This window comes from Cetorhinus maximus, chromosome 6 (assembly GCF_964194155.1).
Source record: "Cetorhinus maximus chromosome 6, sCetMax3.hap1.1, whole genome shotgun sequence".
NCBI classification, from domain to species: Eukaryota; Metazoa; Chordata; class Chondrichthyes; order Lamniformes; family Cetorhinidae; genus Cetorhinus; species Cetorhinus maximus.
The window spans coordinates 154201306-154224560 of record NC_135884.1 but is presented as its reverse complement, the minus strand read 5'-3'; the positions used below and the strand labels follow the sequence as shown (position 1 = coordinate 154224560).

At 43.4% G+C, this 23255-nt stretch overlaps 1 protein-coding gene across 4 annotated transcripts in view; it reads left to right on the top strand.

The window, feature by feature from the left end:
• The window catches only part of garre1 (granule associated Rac and RHOG effector 1), a 216496-nt gene that overhangs the window by 132063 nt on the left and 61178 nt on the right, over nucleotides 1-23255 (top strand). For all 4 annotated transcript variants that reach the window (XM_078544681.1, XM_078544680.1, XM_078544679.1 and 1 more), the window contains one exon: nucleotides 13491-13697. In XM_078544681.1, the coding sequence (XP_078400807.1) occupies nucleotides 13491-13697 (207 nt within the window). The remainder of the gene's footprint in view (nucleotides 1-13490; nucleotides 13698-23255) is intronic.

Here is a 23255-nt window from a genome sequence, read left to right as displayed (position 1 = left end):
GACTTCAGCTCATCCAAAATTCTATTTACCATGTTTTGCACCCATCACTTTACGTAATTTTGCCCTTGGTCCAACGACACCACAGATTTAAAATTCCCATCCTTATATTTATGAATTTGATCTCCCATATTTCTGTAACCACCTCTAGCCTGACAATCCCTTTGTCCCACTCTTTAGTGGTCATGTCTTCAGCTGTCTAGGCCCTCTTCTCAAGAATTGCTTCTCCTGCACCCCCTTCCTCCCGGAAGCTCCTTTAAGCTTCTGTCTTGATCAAGCTTTTAGCAACCTTTCGAAATATATCCTCAATAATTGATATCTGCTTTTGTCTGACTATACTTCTTTAAAGTGCCTTTGGACGTTTTAATTTTATAAAGGCCAACATCAATGCAAAAGCAAAATGCTGTGGATGTTGGAAACCTGAAATAAATCAGTGGAGAGAGAAATAGAATTAACATTTCAGGTCAATGACCATAACCTTTCAGATTTCATCTTGAAAAGATCATTGACCTGAAACGTTAACTCTGTTTCTCTCTCCATCGATGCTGCCTGACCTGCTGTGCGTTTTCAGCATTTGCTGTTTTTTTTATTTATTGTAATCCAAATTGTTGCTGTAGACAATGTCCCATAGCACTTTGTAGAGAAGGATGGAAAAAATGGATAACAAACAGAACTGAGTCAAGGTACATATGATCTGAAGTCACTCCTGGCTAAAAGATGGGCTTTGACCTGATTTTTTAGATCAGCTGGGGTGAGAGCAGTTTTGTGAGGCGGAAGGGTTTAATCAGGGAGTTCCGTAGACCGAGGCTGAAGGCTGTACTATTAATGTTGGGGTGAAGAGAGGATAAGGTGAACTAAATGAAGTATTTAACATGACTAAAAGAGTTGATATGATAGAGAGAAACTATTTCCCCTAGTGTGGAGAGTCAATAACAAGGTGGCATAGTTTTAAAATGAGAGCTAGGCTGTTCATGGATGATGTCAGGAAACATTTTTTCATGAAAAGGGTAATGGAAATCTGAAACTCTTTACTCCCAGAAAGCTGTTGAGACTTTGTAGTTAATTAAATATTTCCAAAGTGAGATTGATGGATTTTTTTTTGCCAAAGGTATTAAGGGTTATGAAATCAAGGTGGGTGATGGTGATGTGTCTCAGCTGTGGATCAGTTGGTAGCACTCTCTCAGCTGAGTTGTGGGTTCAGTTCCTGCTCCAGTACTTGAGCACAACAATCTATGCTGAGACTCTTGGGTAGTACTGAGGGAGCCACTGTCTTTCAGATGAGATGTAAGCCAAGGCCTTGTCTGCTCTCTCAGGCGGATGTAAAAGATCTCATGGCATTGCTTCGAAAAAGAGCAGGAGAGTCTCACTCAACATCACAAAAGCAAATTGGAATGCACTGGAGTGTTGCTTTGGGTGCATAGAGTGCGAAGTGGGAAGTTGGTGAGTGAGGGAGTTTGGTGAGGCTGGTGCTCCTTTCTTCTACCTTTTTTCTAAGCCTCCAATAGTTGGCTCTTTCTTTGGTACAGGGGAAGAAGCTGATTGGTGCGTAACTGGTAATTTATTCTACTTATTCTAACTGTAGTAAATAGTTTTTAAAGTTATAGTATGACAAGTCAGCTTGGCTCAGTGGAATGTACATCCTGTGGAATGGGGGAAGTCAGTGAATGCGTCCTAGATGAACACATCTGCAGGAAGTGTCACTGGCTGCAGAAGCTTGAGCTCTGGGTTTCAGAACTCGAGGGCTGCCTGAGTCACTGTGGTGCATTTGCGAGGCCAAGAACTAAATGGATAGAACGTTTAGGGAGGTGGTCACACCGCTGGTTAGGAGCATTTAAGCAGAGAGGGAATGGGTGCCCACCAGGCAGTCTAAGAGAACCAGGCAGGTAGTGCAGAAGTCCCCAAGTCGACCTTGCTTGTTAATCGGTTTTCTATTTTGAATGCTGTTGAGGGCAATGGTTCCTCGGGAGTGCAACTAGAGCCAAGTCTGTGGCAACATGGCTGGCTCAGCTACACAGGAGGGAAGGAAGAAGCATGGAAAAGCAATGGTGATAGGGGAAATCCATAGTCAGGGGATCAAACTGGTGTTTCTGCAGCAGTAAACATGACTCCAAGATGGTGTGTTGCCTCCCTGGTGCCAGGGTCAAGGATGTCACGGAGCGGCTGCAGGACATCCTTCGGGGGAAGGGTGAACAGCCAGAGGTTGTGGCCCACATTGGTACCAACAATATAGGTAGAAAAAGGGATGAAGTCCTGCAGGCTGAGTTTAGGGAGTTAGGAAGGAGGTTAGTGAGCAGGACCGCAAAGATAGTAATCTCCGGATTACTTCCAAGGCCACACGCTAGTGAGTATAGAAATAGGAGAATATACCAGATGAATGTGTGGCTGGAGAGATGGTGCAGGAGGGAGGGCTTCAGATTTCTGGGGCATTGGGACAGGTTTGGGGAAGGTGGGATCGGCACAAGCCGGGTGGCCTACAGCTGAATAGGACCGGAATGAATGTCTTTGCAGGGAGATTTGCCCGTGTTGTTGGGGAGGGATTAAACTAGATTGGCAGGAGGATGGGAACCTGAGGGCAGATTCAGATAAGACAAATTCAGAACAGGAAGCGGGAGACAGAAAATTAGCGGGTGACTCTGAAAGACAGAAGAAGCAAAGGTTAAAACGTGTACAGCACAAGAATTTGGAAGTGTTAAAAGGTATATATTTAAATGCAAGGAGTATAGCAAACAAAGCCGATGAACTAAGGGCACAGACACGTGGCAGCGTGATATCATTGCTATAACAGAAACTTGGCTTAAAGAGGGGCAAAAATACACAGCTCGACATCCCTGGCTATAGAGTTTTCAGGTGGGATAGAGAGGGGGTTAAAAAAGGTGGGGGTGAAGCATTATTGGTTAAAGAATCAATTACAGCTGTGAGGAGGGATGATTTACTAAATGAATCGTCAAATGAGGCCATATGGGTTGAGCTCTGAAATAAAAAAAGGGGCAGCTACACTGCTAGGAGAATACAATAGACCCCAAATAGTGAGAGGGAGATAAGAGGAGCAAATATCTAGGCAAATTTGAGTGAAAAAACAATAGGGCAATAATAGTTGGGGACTTCAACTTCCCTAATATCAACTGGGGTATGAACAGTGTGAAGGGCAGAGAAGGCACAAAATCTTTGCATCAAGAGAACATTTTCAGCCAGCACGTAAGCCCAACAAGAGCGCAATATTCTAGATGTAGTCTTAGGAAGTGAAGCTGGGCAAATGGGTGAAGTAGCAGTGGTGACCATTTTGGAGATAGTGACCATAATACAGTTAGATTCAGTGTAATTATGGAAAAGAATAAAGGTAGAACAGGAGTAAGAGTTCTAAACTGGAGAATAGCAAAGCTGAGAGGTGATCTGGTGAAAGTGGACTGGTTACAGCTACTTGAAAGGAAAACCAGTGATAGACCAGTGGGAGGCATTCAAAAGCGAGATTCTATGGGCACAGTGTAGACATGTCCCCACAAAGAAAAAGGGTGGCAGAAAAAGAAAGCTTATGACAGTCACAAAAAATTTAATACATTAGAAAACCTAGAGGAGCATAGAAAGTACAAGGGTGAAGTAAAAAAGGAAACCAAGACAGCAAAAAGGGGATATGAAAATATATTGGCAGGTAAAATCAAAGAAAACCCAAAGATATTTTACCAATACCTTAGGAGCAAGAGAATAACTGAGGAAAAGGTATGTATGGCCTTTTAGGGTTGTACAAGGTAACTTATGTTGATACAGAAGATGTGGGCAGGGTTCTTAATGAGTACTTTGTCTCTGCCCTCACAAAGGAGAGGGATGTTGCAGACATTCTAGTTAATGAGGAGGTGTGTGAAATATTAGATACAAAAAGCAAGATGAGAGAGGAAGTACAGGAGGGACTGGCATCCTTGAAGGATCACCAGGGCAGGATGGATTGTATCCCAGGTTGTTAAAGAAAGCCAGGGAGGAAATAGCGGGTGCCCTGAGGATCATTTTTCAATCCTCACTAGATACAGGGGAGGCACCAGAGGTTGGAGGTCTGCAATCGTTGTACCATTGTTTATAAAGGGTGCGAGGGATAGGCCAAATAATTATTGGCCAGTCAGTCTGACTTCGGTGGTGGGCAAATTATTAGAAACAATCCTGAGAGCCAGGATAAACTGTCACTTAGAAAGACAAGGATTAATTAGGGATAGTCAGCATGGTTTTGTTAAGAGAAAATCATGTCTTAATAACTTAATTAAATTTTTTGAGGAAGTAACAAGGAGCATTGATGAGGGTAGTACAGTGGATGTGGTCAACATGCATTTTAGTAAGGCATTTGACAAGGTCCCACATGGCAGACTGGTCAGAAAAGTAAAAGCCCATGGGATACAGGGGAATGTGGCGATTGGGATCCAAAATTGGCTCAGTGACGAGAAACAAAGGGTAGTGATTGATGGATGTTTTTGTGAACGCAAAGCTGCTTTCAATGGCGTTTCACAGGGCTGTGTTGGGTCCCTTGCTGTTTGTGGTTTATTTTAATGATTTGGACTTAAATGTGGGAAGCATGATTGGGAAATTTGCAGATGACGCAAAAATTGGCTGTGTAGCTGGTAGTAAAGAGGTTAGCTGTTGTCTCCAGAATTATTATAATGGTTTGTTTGAGTGGGCGGAAGAGTGGCAAATGAAATTCAACCTGGAGAAGTGTGAGGTATTGCATTTTGGGATGGCAAACAAAGCAAGGGAATAAGCAACATATACGAGGATATTAAGAAAGGCAGAGGAAATGAGAGACATTGGAGTGCATGTCCACAGGTCCCTGAAGGTGACAGGACAGGTAGATAAGATAGTAAAGAAAGCATATAGAATGGTTTCCTATATTGGATGAGGTATAGAATACAAAAAGCAGGCATGTAATGCTGGAACTGTATAAAATGCTGGTTAGGCCACAGTTGGAGTTTTGCATATGGTTCTGGTCGTCACATTACAGGAAGGGCATAATTGCTCTCGCGAGAGAGAGAGAGAGAGAGAGAGAGAGAGTGCAGAGGAGATTTACAAGAATGTTGCCAGGGCTTGAAAATTGGAGCTATGAAGAATGATCGGATAGGCTAGGGTTATTTTCCTTAGAACAGAGGAGGCCGAGGGGTGACCTAATTGAGGTGTATAAAATTATGAGGGGCCGAGGTAGGGTAGACAGGAAAGACTTATTTCCCCTAGCTGAGGGGTCACTTACCAGGGGGCATCGATTTAAGGTGATTGGTAGAAGGATTAGAGGTGATATTAGAAAAAGCTTTTTCAACCAGAGGGTGGTAGGTGTCTGGAATTCGCTGCCCGGATTGGTGGTTGAGGCAGAAATCCTGAACTCATTTGAAAGATACCTGGATCTGCACCTGAAGTGCTGTAACCTGCAAGGCTATGGGCCGGGTGCTGGAAGGTGGGATTAGAATGGGCGGATGGTTTTCTCAGCCAGCGCAGACATAGTGGGCTGAATGGCCTCTTCCTGTACTGTAACTTTTCTATGGTTCTGTTATCACCTTGCTGTTTGCGGGAGCTTGTTGTTTGCAGGTTGGCTGCTGCATTTCCCATATGTCAACTGAGTATGCTTCAAAACCACTTCATTGGCTGTAAAGTGCTTTGACATGCCCAGTGATCTTGAAAGGCTGCTATATAAAAGCACGTCTGTCTGTCCATCTTTAAGATGCAGATAAACCATTACCTCATTGAATGGCGGAGGGCCTGATTGGCCTCTTCCTGTGCGATCAACAGGAAGCTAAAGTCAGAAAACTGAAGGTTTCAAGAGGGGATGTTGTGCTTGAGGAGATGGGTGGGGTGGGTGTGGAGGCTGAGACCATAAAGGGATTGGCTATAGTCTGACCCCTGGTGTATTTTGCAGAATTAGAATTGTGAATGCTTGTTTTAATTATCTCTCCCTTTGCAAATGCGCATCATTGTGTTCACCTACAATATAAAAGTATCATCCACCCACAAGAGCCGAAAGAAGCTATAGAACTTTAGGTTGGAACTGTTGGTGGAGTGACATAGGGTGGAGTTGGATATTTTCAGTTGGTGCTTGTTCAGTTCTGTGAAACAGCAGCTCACGAATCCAGAGTTTCACAGAGCTGGGATATCCTTTCTTCAAATTTAACTGATGACTTTCTCACAAGTGCTTGCTGAAATGGTTATTGCCTCAAAGACAAGTGCATAATCCGTCTCCTGTATGTATCCAGAGGTGAATTGCAAATGGTTTTAATGCCAGTGTTGCTGTCTAGATTCAGGCAGGTGAGACCATTGGCGAAAATTCTGTAGCTGCAATCATGCTAAGTTTCTGAAGGTGTGATCCTTATTTCTGGAATTCAGCCCCACATAAGCTGGCAGGATCGTAATTAAATGCACCTTGTTACATTAACATTCTCACTTACATACAGCACCTTTCACGTCTGTATCAAAGCACTCCAGGCAATAAAATATTCTCTTTGAACTCTAGTGACTTTGTGACAAATGTTGACTCAGTGACTTACCATATGATGAGGTAATCTTATTTTTAATTCACTCTGTGTGTGATGCTGACAAACTGTCCTAACTCTTTGGCAGTGACTGCAGAGCTCTGACTGGACTAGCTGTAGTTTTTGTACCATTTGATACAAACAGACAGTCTTGCGTTTAGATAATGCCTTATTACATCTCTCAAACAACCAAAAGTGATTCATGTACAATTAATTAATTTTGAAATGCAGTAACCTTTTATTCTAGTGAAATAGAGCAGCCATTTTAGCATCGCAGAGTCCCATGAGCAGCCATGGGACCAACATGAGGCCAGTTCATTTATTTTTGGTGGGAGGAATGTTGGCTGGAACACTGAACGAGAATGTTCTATCTCTTGGGATGATGCAGCAGGGTCAACAACACCCATTTCAAACACTAGAATAGGCTCTTGGGCCCAATGGTTTAACATTTCATCCCAAGAACGCTGCAATAAGTGCTGTGCTAGAGAGTTGGACCAGATTATTCACTGAGCCTCTCAAAGGCAATTGGAGATAGGTGATAAATGCTGGCCTAGCCAGCAATGCCCACACCCCATGAATGAATAAAAAAAAAGACTTGAACACACAAACGTCTTAACTTGCAGGTGCCTATGTTGTCAAGTCAGCTAAACAAATAGTCATAATGATGAGCATGATAGCTTGGGCTGTTTTTATCCATCCTTTTGGCAGATGCTACAGGGTATAATTATAGAGAACACATGAGGTTAGTTTGGGCTGTGTGCCCTGTGCCACAACAATAATACTAAATCCGAGAGAGTACAACTATCAGAAAAGACTCAACAGGCTGGGGTGCTTTTCTCCAGAAGAGAGAAAACTGAGAGACTTGAGAGGGGTTGATAGGAGGTGTTTCCACTTGTGGATGAGTCCACAACTAGAGTCGATAAATATAAGATGGTCATTAATAAACCCAATAGAGGATTTGGAAGAATCTCCCTTACCCAGAGAGTGACGAAAATGTGGAACTATCCCACTGGCATATTTTACATTAAGTTATGTAAATTTACAACACAGGCTATTTTGCTCAATTGGCCTATGCCAGTGTTTATACTCCACACGAGCCTCCTCCCAGCCAAATTCACCTCAACTGATAGCATATCCTTTTCCTTTGTCTGTCATGTTTACTTAGCTTCCCTGACCATAATATGGTAGAATTTAGCATTCAGTTTGAGAGTGAGAAACTTGGGTCGGAAACAACTGTGCTAAACTTAAATAAGGGTAATTACAATGGAATGAGGGCAGAGTTGGCTGGAGTGGGTTGGGAAAGTAGTTTAGCAGAAAATGATGAACAATCATTTGTTTAAGAAAATAGTTAATGATTCTCAACAAAGATATATCCCAGTGAGGAAGAATGATTCAAGGGAGGGGATAAACCAACCATGGTTAACCAAGGAAGTTAAGGAGAGTATCAAATTGCAAGAAAAAGCATACAATGTGGCAAAGATTAGTGGTAAGCCAGAGGATTGGGAAAGTTTTAAAAAGCAACAAAAGATGACCAAAAAAAAGGGGGAGAAAATAAACTTTGAGGGTAAACTAGTAAGTAATATAAAAACGGACAATAAGAGCTTCTTTAAATATATAAAAAGGAAGAGAGAGGCCAAAGTGAACATAGGCCCCTCAGAGAATGAGGCCGGGGAAATAATAATGGGGAACCAGGAAATGGCAGAGGAGTTGAATAAATACTTTGTTTCAGTCTTCACAGTAGAAGACACTAATAGCATTCCAATAATACTAAATAATCATGGGGCAAAAGAAGGGGAGGAGATAAATACAATAACTATCACTAGAGGGAAACTAATGGGGCTAAAGGTCGATATGTCCCCTGGACCTGATGGGTTGCATGCTAGGATATTAAAGGAAGTGGCTACGGAGATAGTGGATGCACTGGTAGTAATCTTCCAAGAATCCTTAAATTCTGGATAAGTCCCTGAGGATTGGAAAACGGCCAATGTAACACCCTTATTCAAAAAGAGAGTGAGACAAAAAACAGGTAACTGTAGGCCAGTTAGCTTAACATCTATCATTGGGAAAATGTTGGAGTCTATTATAAAGGATGTAATGACAGAGCATTTAGAAATACATAATCTAATCAAGCAGAGTCAGCATGGCTTCATGAAGGGGATATCATGCCTGACAAATTATTAGAATTCTTTGAGGAGGTAACTAGCAATATAGATAAAGGGGAACCAGTAGATGTAATATATTTGGATTTCCAAAAGGTATTCAAAAAAGTACCACACATAAGGCTACTTAATAAGATAAGACCCATGGTGTTGGGGGTAGTATATTAGCATGGATAGAGGTTTGGCTAACTAATAGAAGACAGAGTTGGGATAAGGAGGGCATTTTCAGGATGGCAACCTGTAACTAGTGGAGTGCCACAGGGATCAATGCTGGGGCCTCAATTATTTACAATATACATTAATGACTTAGATGAGGGAAGTGAATATATTATCACCAAATTTGCAGATGACACAAAAATAGGTGGGAAGGCAAGTGGTGAGGATGACACAAGGAGTCTACAGAGGGATATTGACAGGTTAAGTGAGTGGGCAAAAACTTGGCAGATGGAATATAATGTGGGAAAATATGAGGTTATGCACATTGGCAGGAAGAATAGAGGAGCTGAATATTATTTAAATGATGAAAGACTGCAGAAGGCTGCAGCACAGAGGGATTTGGGAGTCCTAGTGCATGAATCCCAAAAAGCTAACATACAAGTTCAACAGGTAATTGGGAAGGCAAATGGAATGTTGGCCTTTAATTCAAAGGGAATGGAGTATAACAATAGGGAAGTCTTGCTAAAACTATACAAGGCACTAGTTATATCACACCTAGAATACTGTGAACAATTTTGGTCCCATATCTAAGGAAAGATATACTGGCATTGGAGGCAGTCCAGAGAAGGTTCACTAGGCTGATCCCAAATATGAAGGGATTTTCTTATGAGGAGAGGTTGAGTAGGTTGGGCCTGTACTCATTGGAGTTTAGAAGAATGAGAGGCAACCTTATTGAAACATATAAGATTCTTAGGGGGCTTGACAGGGTAGATGCTGAGAGGTTGTTTCCCCTTATGGGAGAGACTAGGACCAGAGGGCATAATCTGAGAGTAAGGGGCCGCCCATTTAAGACAAAGATGAGGAGGAATTTCTTCTCCTGAGAGTAGTGAATCTGTGGAACTCTTTACCGCAGAGGGCTATAGAGGCTGGGTTGTTAGGTATATTCAAGGCTGAGCTAGACAGATTTTTAATCAGTAAGGGAATCAAGGGTTATGGGGAAAAGGCAGGAAAGTGGAGTTGAGGATTATCCAATCAGCCATGATCTCTTTGAAAGGCGGAGCAGATTTGGTGGGCCATACTTCTTATGGTCTTATTGGTGGCTATCTCATACTTCTGCCCCTATTTTATATTCCTTTAACATTCACAGCAATCAACACCAGAAATACAGTCTGTTTAAAGAAAGAAACCTTGATGCATGTGTCGCTTTATTATTTTTCTCATAATGATCCCCAAGTACTTTGCAGTGAATTGTTTTTGAAGGGTAAGCATTGAAGATTTCCTGCACAACAGCTGAAAGCCTTATATGGGGCCTTGCTGTGCAGGAAATCCTAAGTGCTTGTCTACATGACAGCTCTGGAATTCTCTCCCCAAACCTCACTGCCTCTCTACCTCTCCCTCCTTCTTTATGATGATTCTTAAAACCTGCCTGGTTGACCAAGCTTTTGATCTCTTGTCTAGTGACTCCTTACGTTTTCTATGATTTTGTTTGATAATTGCTCCTTTGAAGCACCTTGGGATATTTTATTTTTGTCGTGGTGATGTTGATTGAGGAGAATCGTTCAGGATGCTGGGAGAATTTCTTGCCCTTCAGATAGCACCCTGAAATCTGTCCTGCTAACCTAAATTGGCAGAGAAGGTGTTTGATTTAATACTCACCAGAAGGGTAGTACACTTACCATACCCATTGTAGGAATTTAATTATTTTAGTAAAATTATCTCTTTCTGAAGTTAAGATTAAGAAAATTGTTGGCGTTATGATCAATTCTTGTAGAGCAAGGAAGCTGTTAAAGCCTCAAGATTATGGTGTCTACCAAAATTAGAATCTAAGTTTTCTTGAAACAGAAGATGTAAGTCGTAGTTTTATGTCAGGTACCGAATGCCATGAAGGTGGTGTTTATGCACTGGCCATTGCTACCTGCATTATAACGCCTTGCAGCCAGTTACACCCATCTCTTGAGGGTGCCAAGTTCAGAATTGAACCATAAAATGAGAGTAACTGTGTCATGCTTGACATATGATACAGCGAAGCCTCTCAAAAGGAAAGCATCTTTAACCACTATTATAATATTTTTTTCAAACGATCCCATATTTGGCCTAGCTCCATGGGTAATACTCTCACCTCTGAGTTGAAAAGTTGCAAGTTTAAGCACATAAAAAACAGGATCAGGAATAGACCATATGGCCCGTCCAGTCTGCTTCACCATTCAGTACACTCATGGCTGAACTTGACTTCAACTCCATTTTCCTGCCTGCTCCCTATATCCCTTAATACCCCAAGAGACCAAAAATCCGTTTATCCCAGCCTTAAATATATTCAGCGATGGAGTCGAGAATTCCAAAGATTCACAATTCTTTTGAAGTAATTTCTCCTCATCTTAGTCCTATATCGGCCCCTTATCCTGTGGCTGTGCTCCCGTGTTTTAGATTCCCCCGACCAGCAGAAACAGTCTGCGTCCACCTATCAAGCCCCTTCAGAATTTTGTAGGTTTCAATGAGATTGCCTCTTATTCTTCTAAACTCCAGAGAATATAAGCCCAATTTACTCTCAGCAAAGGACAGCCCCCTCATCCTAGGGACCAATTTAGTGAACCTTTGCTGTACCACCTCCAATGCAAATATATCCTTTTTTAAAATTGAGACCAAAATTGCGCGCACAACCCCAGATGCAGCCTCACCAAAATCCTGTACAAGTACAAATCTAGATACTTGGACCCGTAATCTGACATTAGGTGCAGTGTTGAGAGTGTGCTGTATTGTTAGGGGTCTTTGGCTGAGACATTAAACTGAGGCCCCGTCTACAAACTCAGATGGAAGCAAAAGATCACAGGACACTTTTCAATGAAGAGGAGAGCAGTTCCTCCTGGTGTCCTGGCCAATATTTACCCCTCAACCAGGATCTTAAAAACGGATTTTTGTTTGTGGGAGTTTGCTGTGCGCAAAATGCTTGCTGTGTTTCTTACGGGTGACTATACTTTGAAAATACCTCATTATCTGTAAAGTTCTTGGAAGCACATCCCTAGGTTGTGAAAGATGCGGTGTACATGCAAGTTCTTTCTTCCTACTGTTTTCTAATTTGGGTTCTGTGGCCAAACTGTGGTCCTGTTTTCTCTTCCTCTTCCTCTAAAACCTGCACAAAAAGTATTACCCATGGTGCCTGCCTCCACCTATCACTTGGTTCTGTCTCTACTTTGAACCTTGATTATGGAGTATCACAGGATTGAATGTTTGTGTTTTGAAAGGCTCCACTATAATGTCAGTAATGCTGGAACCACTCCAGGGCCTTCAGGTTGTAACGCATAGAATATTATCTTACAAAACAGGAGGCCATTAAATCCATTGTGTCTCAGTCGGCTCTTTGAAAGGCCTATCACATAAATTCCATTCCTCTGCTCTTTTCCATGCTCGTGCAGTTTTTTCTTTTCAAGTATTTATTCAATTATCTATCAACATTCTGGGGGTTACCTTTGACCAGAAATTGAACTGGGCTAGCCATATAAATATTGTGGCTACAAGGGCAGGTCAGAGGCTGGGAATTCTGCAATTCTGCAAGTTACTCACCTCCTGACTCCCCAAAGCCTGTCCACCATCTACAAGACACAAGTCAGGAGTGTGATGGAATACTCCCCACTTGCCTGGATGAGTGCAGCTCCCACAACACTCAAGGAGCTCAACACAAACCAGGACAATACAGCCTGCTTGATTGGCACCCCATCCACTAGCTGAAACATTCACTCCCCCCACTACCGACGCACAGTGGCAGCAGTGTGTACCAACTACAAGGTGCACTGCAGCAACTCACCAGGCTTCTTCGACAGCACCTTCCAAACCTGTGTCCACTACCATCTAGAAGGGCGAGGGCAGCAGACACATGGGAACACCGCCACCTGCAAGTTCCCCTCCGAGTCACACACCATTTCTGACTTGGAAATATGTTGCCATTCCTTCACTGTCTCTGGGTCAAAACCCTGGGACTCTCTGCCTAACAGCACTGTGGGTGTACCTACACCACATGGACTGCAGCGGTTCGAGAAGACAGCTCACCACCATCTTCGCAAGGATAATTGGGGATGGGCAATAAATGCTAGCGACGCCCACATCCTGTGAAAGAATTTTTTAAAAAATCCCCTTTGGAAATCACTATGGAATCTGTTCTTTCAGGAAGTACATTTCAGATGTAAATGACTCTTCTCATCGTTTTACCCAATACCTCAAACCAATGCCCTCTTGTTCACAACCCTCCTGCTAGCGGGAAACCCAATTTACTTTATCGTAACTCTATGATTTTGAACACCTCTATTAAATCTCCCTTAGCCATCTCAGCTCAAATGGGAACTGATTGAGTTATATTTTTAAAACCAGATGAGTGTCATTCAAACAGAATTTATCAATCTTGGTACATCTTTGGAAATTAGTAGCACCTTGTTGTATATTATCATGCCTTAATTTTATTCTAGGTGGATTGTGAAAATCTATTCATTTGCCAACAGTTTACGTTAACTTCTTTCCTCTTGTTTATTTTCCTTTTGGGAGGTAGATGTAAAACTAGTATGTTGAATGAAGCTGGGAACTGGTGCAGCAGGTTTGCCTAGCACTTGCGCTAAGTTTTCCTGCTGCTTGAATTAATTTTGAACCACTTCCGCAAATCTGGCAGCCCTCGAGTAATGTCCTTTGTTGTGTTCCTGTTCCTCAGGTGCTAGGCCGATGTTTCCTGACTGTCCTGCAGGTCCACTTCCAGTTCCTTTCCCAGGCATTACATCGAGTTCAGCCTATAGCCCACTCGTGCTTGGCAGAAGCTCAAGCCCAGGAGAGGAAGAACGCAATGGGGAGCGAGACCATGAAGGCTGGCCATGTGACGGAATTGGACGAGGCCATGAAGTCCTGGGGAGGAGCGTCAGAGGTAATGATTTTTTACATGCATTATCTGGAATGACTTCCTTGCTTGTTGTGGGTAGAAATCTGGGCACAGGGCACATTGGTACCATTTTGGAGTTGGGAGTTAGGTTGTCAAATCTGGTTGAGCATATTCCTGGAGGTTTCATCACATGGCCTCCTGCTTCCAACTGCCCCGCCCAGTTAAAGTTTTTTTTTCCCCTCCAATTTCCAATATTTTTATAACTAATAAAATTGTTCAAAGAAAGTGAAGAGAAAATATTTGCCTGCAGGCCACTATTATTTTCTTCCCGGTTTTTTGCTCACAGCAGTGTCCAGGAGACCAGAGTAATTTGTCATTAGACGGGGTGCAAATGGCTCCTTTTATAGTGGGCTGGTCCTGCAATCTTCAGAATAGTTGGTCAAGCTGTTTTCTTTTTATTCAATCCCAGCTTTGATCCTTGTGTTGCACTAAATTTAATTCCTTTCCCTCATCATCACTGGGTGAAAACACTCAACTCCCTAACTAACAGCGCTGTGGGAGCACTCACCACACCGACTGCAGCAGTTCAAGAAGGTAGCTTACCACCACTACCACCTCGGGGTCAAGTAACAGTGGGCAGTAAGTGCTTGCCTACATTTCAAAAATGAGTAAAATAAGAATCAGTTTTTCCACAATGGACTTGGGTTTCCTCCATTGATATAGGCTGGTTATCTATGTCAGTGTCTGCTTGTATATAAGGGCCTGTCTGGCCTTTCCCACCATGCAATGCTGATCCATTCTCTCTTCTGCTGCATTGTGAAATTTCCTGATGGAACCTCACTTGCTATAAGTAAGTCAGTTTGTCGTTTTTAAGAATTTAAGATATTGCTACTCATTGTTTCTCCTGTAATTCTTCTTAGAATGTTCTAATTTCTTTAAATGTTAAAAACAGAGGAGGGATGGAAACCTTCATTTCGCTCTTTCCTTCCCCTGCCCCTCAATCACAGCAGAAGGTGCTGATGATAGTTGGCTTAATGTTCCACAAGATGTCCATCCCCAGTAGCTCACCCTTGTGCCATGTGTGAGCTAACATTTAATTGATAGTCAGCAGGGTTGAGTTGGGAGGCAGCAGAGCTGCTTTTCTTCCCCATCCCCCCAACGTCAATACTCAAACAGTGTCCACCACTGGGAATCTTGGCTGCTTTAGTTCCTCCTCCCACCTTCCCTCTCCCCTGATCACCAACCAGAGACTGAAGTTGAGATTAAATACAGAAAATGCTAAAGCCACTCAGTAGGTCAGATAACATCTGTGGAGAGAGAAACATAGTTAAAGTTTCATGTCGATGAGCTTTCATCAAAACTGGAGAAGGTTAGAGATGTAACAGGCTTTAAGCAAGTACCAAGGCATGAAGAAGGGGAAGGGGAGGAAAATGTGGAAGAGGTATAATTCGCAGCAGCATTTACCATTAACAGCCTGTGCTGAAGGAGTGGTTATGATCTCAAATGGTTAAGCACAACATTGAGTCTGAAAGGCTGTAGAAGTTCAGATCCTGCTCACTCTCTATAACATATTGTACAGGAAGAAGGGAAAATCTTATTTGCACTTTCTCCAGTTCTTATGTCCATTTTTAAAATTTATTCTTGGGATGTGGGCGTCGCTGGCTGGGCCAGCATTTATTGCCCATCCCTAATTGCCCTTGAGAAGGTGGTGGTGAGCTGCTGCCTTGAACTGCTGAAGTCCCTGTGGTGTAGGTACACCCGCAGTGCATTAGAGAGCAAGTTCCAGGATTTTTACCCAGCGACAGTGAAGGAACAACAACATATTTCCAAGTCAGGATGGTGAGTGGCTTGGGAGGGGAACTTCCAGGTGGTGGTGTTCCCATGTGCCTGCTGCCCTTGTCCTTCTAGATGGTACCGTTCGTGGGTCTGGAAGTTGCTGCCTAAGGAGCCTTGCTGAGTTTCTGCAGTGCATCTTGTAAGATGGTACACACTGCTGCTACTGTGCGTCAGTGGTGGAGGGTGTCAATGTTTGTGGTTCAGGTGCCAATCAAAGCAGGCTGCTTTGTCCTGGATGGTGTCAAGCTTCTTGAGTGTTGTGGGAGCTGCACTCATCCAGGCAAGTGGGGAGTATTCCATTAGACTCCTGACTTGTGCCTTGTAGATGGTGGACAGGCTTTAGGGAGTCAGGAGGTGAGATACTCACTGCAGGATTCCTAGCCTCTGACCTGCTCTTGTAGCCACAGTATTTATATGGCTAGTCCAGTTCAGTTTCTGGTGAATGGTAACCCCAGGATATTGATATTGGGGGTTTCAGCAATGGTAATGCCATTGAATGTGAAGGGGTGATCGTTAGATTCTCTCTTGTTGGAGATGGTCATAGCCTGGCACTTGTCTAGCATGAATGTTACTTACCACTTGTCAGCCCAAGCCTGGATATTGTCCAGGTCTTGCTACATTTGGACATGGACTGCTTCAGTATCTGAGGAGTCGCAAATGGTGTTGAACATTGTGCAGTCATCAGTGAACATCCCCACTTCTGACCTTCTGATGAAAGAAAGGTCATTGATGAAGTAGCTGAAGATGGTTGGGCCTGGGACACTACCTTGAAGAACTGCTGCAGAGGACAGGAATCCTGTGGCAAGTAACTCAGCACGTGACTCTCCAAAGAACTCACTAAGGCTCCTTAGGGCTCCTTAGGCAGCACCTTGCAAACCCACGACCGCTACCATCTAAAAAGACGAGCAGCAGCCACATGGGAACATGAAATCCTAGAAGTTCCCCTCCAAGCCACTCACCATCCTGACTTGGAAATATATCACCGTTCCTTCACTGTCGCTGGCTCAAAATCCTGGAACTCCCTCCCTAACAGCACTGTGGGTATACCTACATCACAAGAACTGCAAGGAGGCAGCTCACCACCTTCTCAAAGGCAATTAGGGATGGACAAAAAACGCTGGCCTAGCCACCAATACCCACATCCCATGAACGAATAACAAAAAATTTTCCTGGAACTGAGATGATTGACCCCCGACAACAAAAACCATCTTCCTTTGTGCTAGGTATGACTCCAACCAGCGGAGTTTTCCCCCTGATTCCCATTGACTCTAGTTTTGCCAAGGTTCCTTGATGCCACACTCAGCCAAATGCTGCCATGATGTCAAGAGCAATCACTTTCACCTCACCTCTGGAGTTCAGCTCTTTTGTCCATGTTTGAACCAAGGCTGTAGTGAGGTCAGGAGCTGTGTGGCCCTGGCAGATCCCAAACTGGGCATCAGTGAGCAGGTTATTGCTAAGCAAGTGTTGCTTGATAGCACTGTTGATGACCCCCTTCCATCACTTTAGTGGTGATCGAGAGTAGACTGATGGGGTGGTAATTGGCTGGGTTGGATTTGTCCTGCTTCTTGTGTACAGGACATACCTGGGCAAATTTCCACATTGCTGGGTAGATGCCAATGTTGTAGCTGTACTGGAACAGCTTGTCTAGGGGTGTGGCAAGTTCTGGAGTACAAGTTTTCTGTACTGGTGCCAGAATATTGTCAGGGCCCACAGCCTCTGCAGTATCCACTGCCTTCAGCTGTTTCTTGATATCACGTGGAGTGAATTAAATTGGCTGAAGACTGGCACTTGTGTTGCTGTGGACCTCTGGAGTAGGCCAAGATGGATCATCCACTTGGCAGTCCTGGCTGAAGATTACTGCAAATGCTTCAGCCTTATCTCTTGCACTACATGCTGGGCTCCCCCATCATTGAGGATGGGGATATTTGTGGAACCTCCTCCTCCAGTTAGTTGTTTAACTGTCCACCAACATTGACGACTGGATGTGGCAGGACTGCAGAGCTTAGATATGATCCATTTGTTGTGGAATCACTTTGCTCTGTCTGTTATTTACTGTTTATGTTGTTTGGCATGCAAGTAGTCCTGTGTTGTAGCTTTGCCAGATTGACACCACATTTTTAGGTGCTGCTCCTGGCATACCCTCCATTGAACCAGGGTTGATCCCCTGGCTTGTTGGTAATGATACATTGGGGGATATGCCGGGCCATGAGGTTACAGATTGTGTTAGAGTACAATTCTGCTGCCGCTGATGGACACAGCGCCTCATGGATGCCCAGTCTTGAGTTGATAGATCTGTTTGAAATCTATCCCATTTAGCACGGTGGTAGTGCCACACAACACATTGGAGGGTGTTGTCAATGTGAAGATGGGACTTCATCTCCACAGTGACTGTGCGGTGGTCACTCCTACTGATACAGTCATGGACAGATGCATCTGCGGCAGGCAGGTTGGTGAGGTTGAGGTCAAGTGTGTTTTTCCCTTTTGGCTCCCTCAACAACTGCTGCAGATCCAGTCTAGCAGCTATGTCATTTAAGACTCTGCCATCTCAGTCAGTAGTGATGCTACCGAGCTGCTCTTGGTGGTGGACATTTGAGTCCTCCACCCAGTGTACATTCTACACCCTTGTCACCCTCGGTGCTTCTTCCAAGTGGTGTTCAACATGGAGGAGCATTGCTTCATTAGCTGAGGTGGGGTGGTATGTGGTAATCAGCAGGAAGTTTCCTTGCCCATGTTTGACCTGGTGCCATGAGACTTCATGGGGTCCAGAGTCGATGTTGAGCACTCCCAGGGCAACTCCCTCCTGAATGTAAATCACTGTGCCACCACCTCTACTGGGTCTGTCCTGTCGGTGGGACAGGACATACCCAGGGATGGTGGTGATGGAGTCTGGGACATTATCTGTAAGGTATGATTCCTTGAGGATGACTATGTCAGGTTGTTGCTTGACTAGTCTGTGAGACAGCTCTTCCAATTTTGGCACTAGCCCCCAAAGGAGGACTTTGCAGGGTTGACAGGGCTGAGTTTGCCTTTGTAGTTTCCAGTGCCTAGGTTGATGCCTAGTGGTCCATCCAGCTTCATTCCTTTTTGACTTTGTAGCAGTTGGATGGAACTGAATGGCTTGCTAGGCCATTTCAGGACACTTAAGAGCCGTGTGCCTGGAGTGACATGTAGGCCAGACCAGGGTAAGGACAGCAGATTTCCTTCCCTAAAGGACATTAGTGAACCAGGTGGGTTTTTATGACAATCAACAATGGTTTCATGGTCATCATTAGATTTTTAATTCTGGATTTTTCACGGTGGGATTCAATCTGGGTTCCCCGAGCATCACCCTGAATCTCTGGATTACTAGTCCAGTGATAAAATCACTACACCACTGCCTCCCCCATTTTGAGGAGACCAAACTCTGCCACGGGAGATGCCGTCCATAATGGTATTGTCATTGGACTGGTAATCCAGAGACCCAGGGGTAATGCTCTGGGGTCCTGGGTTCGAATCCTGCCACGGCAGATGGTGGAATTTGAATTTAGTAAAAATCTACAATTCAAAGTCTAATCCTAATGGTGATCATGGAACCATTGTCGATTGTTGTAAAAACCCATCTGGTTCACTAATATCCTGTGGGGAAGGAAATCTGCCGTCCTTACCTGGTCTAGCCTACATGTGACTCCAGACCCACAGCCCTGTGGTTGACTTTCAAATGGCCTCTGAACAAGGGCAATTAGGGACGGGCAATAAATGCTGGCCCAGCAAGCGACACCCACACCCCATGAACGAATAAAAAGAAAAGTTCTTTCCGGATCTGAAACAAGATTAAAATAACTTCATTACTTTTGAATTATATGTTCTTAGAAATAAATTCCAATGGTTCCCTAGCGTTTTTAATGCTGCTTTGCTGCCCTGTGATGCTGTTTGTGTTTTTTTTCACTTGTATCCCCTTTAAAAAGCTTTGCGCAAAATTGGACGGAGGAAATAAGGTGGAATGGTTTAAGGGGAATGAAAAGGACGATAGACAATCCAGAATAAGAAAAATTAACTGGACGAGAGCCAACTTCAATGGGGCAGGAATGGAGCTCAGCCAAATAGATTGGAACAAAAGATTGGTGGGAAAAAATCTGTAGCTGAACAATGGGCTACCTTCAGAAAAGAATTGGTTCGGGCACAGTAAAAGTATATTCCATCAAAAGGGAAAGGTAGGGCAAACAAATCCAGAAATTAAGATGAAGAAGAAAAAGTGCACTTATGACAGGTGTCAGGTAGAAAATACAATTGAGAACCAAGAGGAATACAGAAGGATCAGATGGGAGGTGAAAAAGCATATTAGAGAAGTGAAGAGGGATTATGAGAAAAGACTGGCAGCCAACATAAAGGGGAACCCCAAAGTCTCCTGTAGGCATATAAATAGTAAAAGGGTGGTAAAAGGAAGAGTAGGGCCGATTAGGGACCTAAAGAGGAATTTACACATGGACGAAGGGGCCATGGCTAAGGTATTAAACGATTACTTTGCATCTGTCTTTATCAAGGAGGTAGATGCTACCCAGGCCACGGTGACAGACGAGGAAACTCTGTCACTAGAAGGGTTCAATATTGATAAGGAGGAAGTGTTAAATAGACTGTCGGTACTTAAAGTTGACAAGGCACTGGGATTGGACGAGATGCATCCAAGGATATTGAAGGAAGTGAGAGTAGAAATTGCAGGGGTACTGGCCATAATTTTTCTGTCTTCCCTAGATTCAGGAGGTGTCAGTGGACTGGAGAATTGCAAATATTACGCCCTTGTTCAAAAAAGGTTGTAAGGATAAGCCCAGCAATTACAGATCAGTCAGTTTAACTTCAGTGGTGGGCAAGATTCTAGAAACAATTATTTGAGATAGAATTAGCAGTCACATGGAAAAATATGGGTTGATAAGGAAGAGCCAGCATGGATTTTTAAAGGGCAAACCATGTTTAACTAACTTGCTGGAGTTTTTTTGAAGAGGTAACAGAAAAGGTTGATGAGGGTAATGCTGTTGATGTGGTGTATGTGGACTTTCAAAAGGCATTTGATACAGTGCCACACAACAGACTAGTGAGAAAAGTTAAAAGCACAATACTGTGGATGCTGGAAATCTGAAACAAGAACAAAAATTGCTGGAAAAACTCAGCAGGTCTGACAGCATCTGTGGAGAGAAAGACAGAGTTAACGTTTTGAATCCATATGACTCTTCTTCAGAACTAAAGAGAGATAAAAATGTGGTGAAATATATACATATATACTGTTTAGTGGGGGTGGATAGAAGGTCAGTGATAGGTGGAGGCAAAGAAGAGATTACAAAAGATGTCATAAACAAAAGGTCGAAGGGGTGTTGATGGTGGTGATACTGGCTAAAGGAGGGGCTAATGGTGACGAGTAGAAAGCAGGATGAGCAAGAACCATGAACTCTCTCCTCCATCCCCTCCCCTTTTTTCAAATATATATTTTTTAATTTTTATATATATATATATCGTTTTCCACCTATTTTTATTATTATTTTGAAAATTTATTTCCATTCATTGTTTTATCCCCACCTTTTAGCCCATTTTGATCTTTTTTTCCCCACACTGTCCCCTCCCCCCACCCCACCCCCAACCCCACTAGGGCCATCTGTCACTTGCTCATCTTGCTTTCTACTCTTCATGTCACCATTAGCACCTCCTTTAGCCAGTATCACCACCATCAGCACCCCTTCGACCATTTGTTTATGACATCTTTTGCAATCTCTCCTTTGCCTCCACCTATCGCTGGCCTTCTATCCAGCTTTACCTGTCCCACCCACCCTTAAACAGTATATATTTCACCACATTTTTACTTCTCTTTAGTTCTGAAGAAGAGTCATACGGATTCGAAACGTTAACTCTGCCTTTCTCTCCACAGGTGCTGTCAGACCTGCTGAGTTTTTCCAGCAATTTTTGTTTTTGTTGTGAGACAAGTTGTTGCTTATGGAATGAAAGGGACAGTAGCAATGTGGATACAAAATTGGCTGAAAAATAAGCAGCAGAGAGTAATGGTCAATGGTTATTTTTTGGGCTGGAGGAAGGTTTGTAGTGGAGTTCCCCAGGTATTGGGATCCTTGCTTTTCCTAATATATACTAATGATCTAGATCTTGTTGTGCAGGGGACAATTTCAAAGTTTGCGGATGATACGAAACTTGGGAGTGTTGTAAACTGCGAGGAGGACAGTGTGGAACTTCAAAAGGACATAGACAAGTTGGTGGAGTGGGCAGATAGGTGGCGGATGAAGTTCAATGCGGAGAAGTGTGAGGTGATGCATTTTGGTAGGAAGAACATGGACGGAGAATATAAAATAAGGGGTGAAATTTTGAAGGGGGTGCAGGAGCAGAAAGACCTGGATGTATATGTGCATAGATCATTGAAGGTGGCAGGACAGGTGGAGAGAGCAAGCAGTTAATAAAGCATATAGCATCCTGGGCTTTATTAATAGGGGCATAGAGTACAAGAGCAGGGAGGTTATGCTGAATTTATATAAAACACTTGTTAGACCACAGCTGGCGTATTATGTACAGTTCTGGGCACCACATTGTAGGAAGGATGTGAACACATTGGAGAGAGTGTAGAAGAGGTTTATAAGAACGGTTCCATGGATGAGCAATGAAGATAGATTGGAGAGGTTGGGACTGTTCTCCTTGGAGAGAAGAAGGCTAAGAGGAGATCTGACAGAGATGCTCAAAGTCATGAGGAGGCTGGACAGATAGGGAGAAGCTGTTCCCGTTTGTAAAAAGATCAAGAACAAGAGGGCACAGATTTAAACTGATTTGCAAAAGAAGCAAATGTGACCGAGAGAGAACTTTTTCACACAACGAGTGCTTTGGGTCTGGATGCACTGGCTGGAAGTGTCAAGAGGGTATTGGATGATTATTTGAATAGAAACAATGTGCATGGGTACGGGGAAAAGGCAGGGCAATGGCTCCCTTCTGTGCTGTTAAAATTGTGATTCTGTGAAATGCATGGTCAAAATAGCTAACTGCCTATTCACCAGAGACAGGTGATAGGATACAGAGGAGGCCAGAGTCAGGATAACAGAATGCAGTGGCACACAAAGCTGGAGGAGGTCATAGATTAATGGAGAGTTGGGGGCAAGTAGGATGGGTGAGATGGAAAACTGGGATTTTGAGGGACCAGGGAGTGGAACAATTTCCAAATATTGGAGTTTTGCAAGAGATGGAGTTAATATAAGATGGATCTTGGGAGATGTCTGTGTCTTTTTCTTGTGTGACTCTGTCAGTCGGTTGGGATACTGGTCTACAGAAACCACAGTTTCAAAATGTGATGATTTTATAAAGATGTAATGGCTATTAACCTGATTATGGTGACTTGAAGGGCAGAGTCTTCATAGCCTGTAATGCAAAATATATCTTTATAATTGTGGCTTTGTTTCTGATTGTAGGTTCAGAAGCTGTATGTACTGACAATTTGTACATCCTGGTATAGGTTTGCGGTCATTGCTGCCCCAGTCCTGACCACACTGGACATTGTGGAGTTTGTGTCTTAGTTTTGTATTTTATTTTTGTATAATAAATTTGGAAAATTGAAGTCTGGAGGTAACGAAGCTATAGATGAATGTGTAAGTGACAGGAGGGAAGAGTGAAGGTCACTGTTGTGATGGTGGATTTACTTTGGAGTGGTGAGAGACAGGATTTTAGAAGAAAGCCTCTTGCAACTGGCCTCTTGTTTGGGAGCTCGTTCACGCACCAGTGCAGGACCTGATCACCTGTTTGGCTTTATTTCTGTAG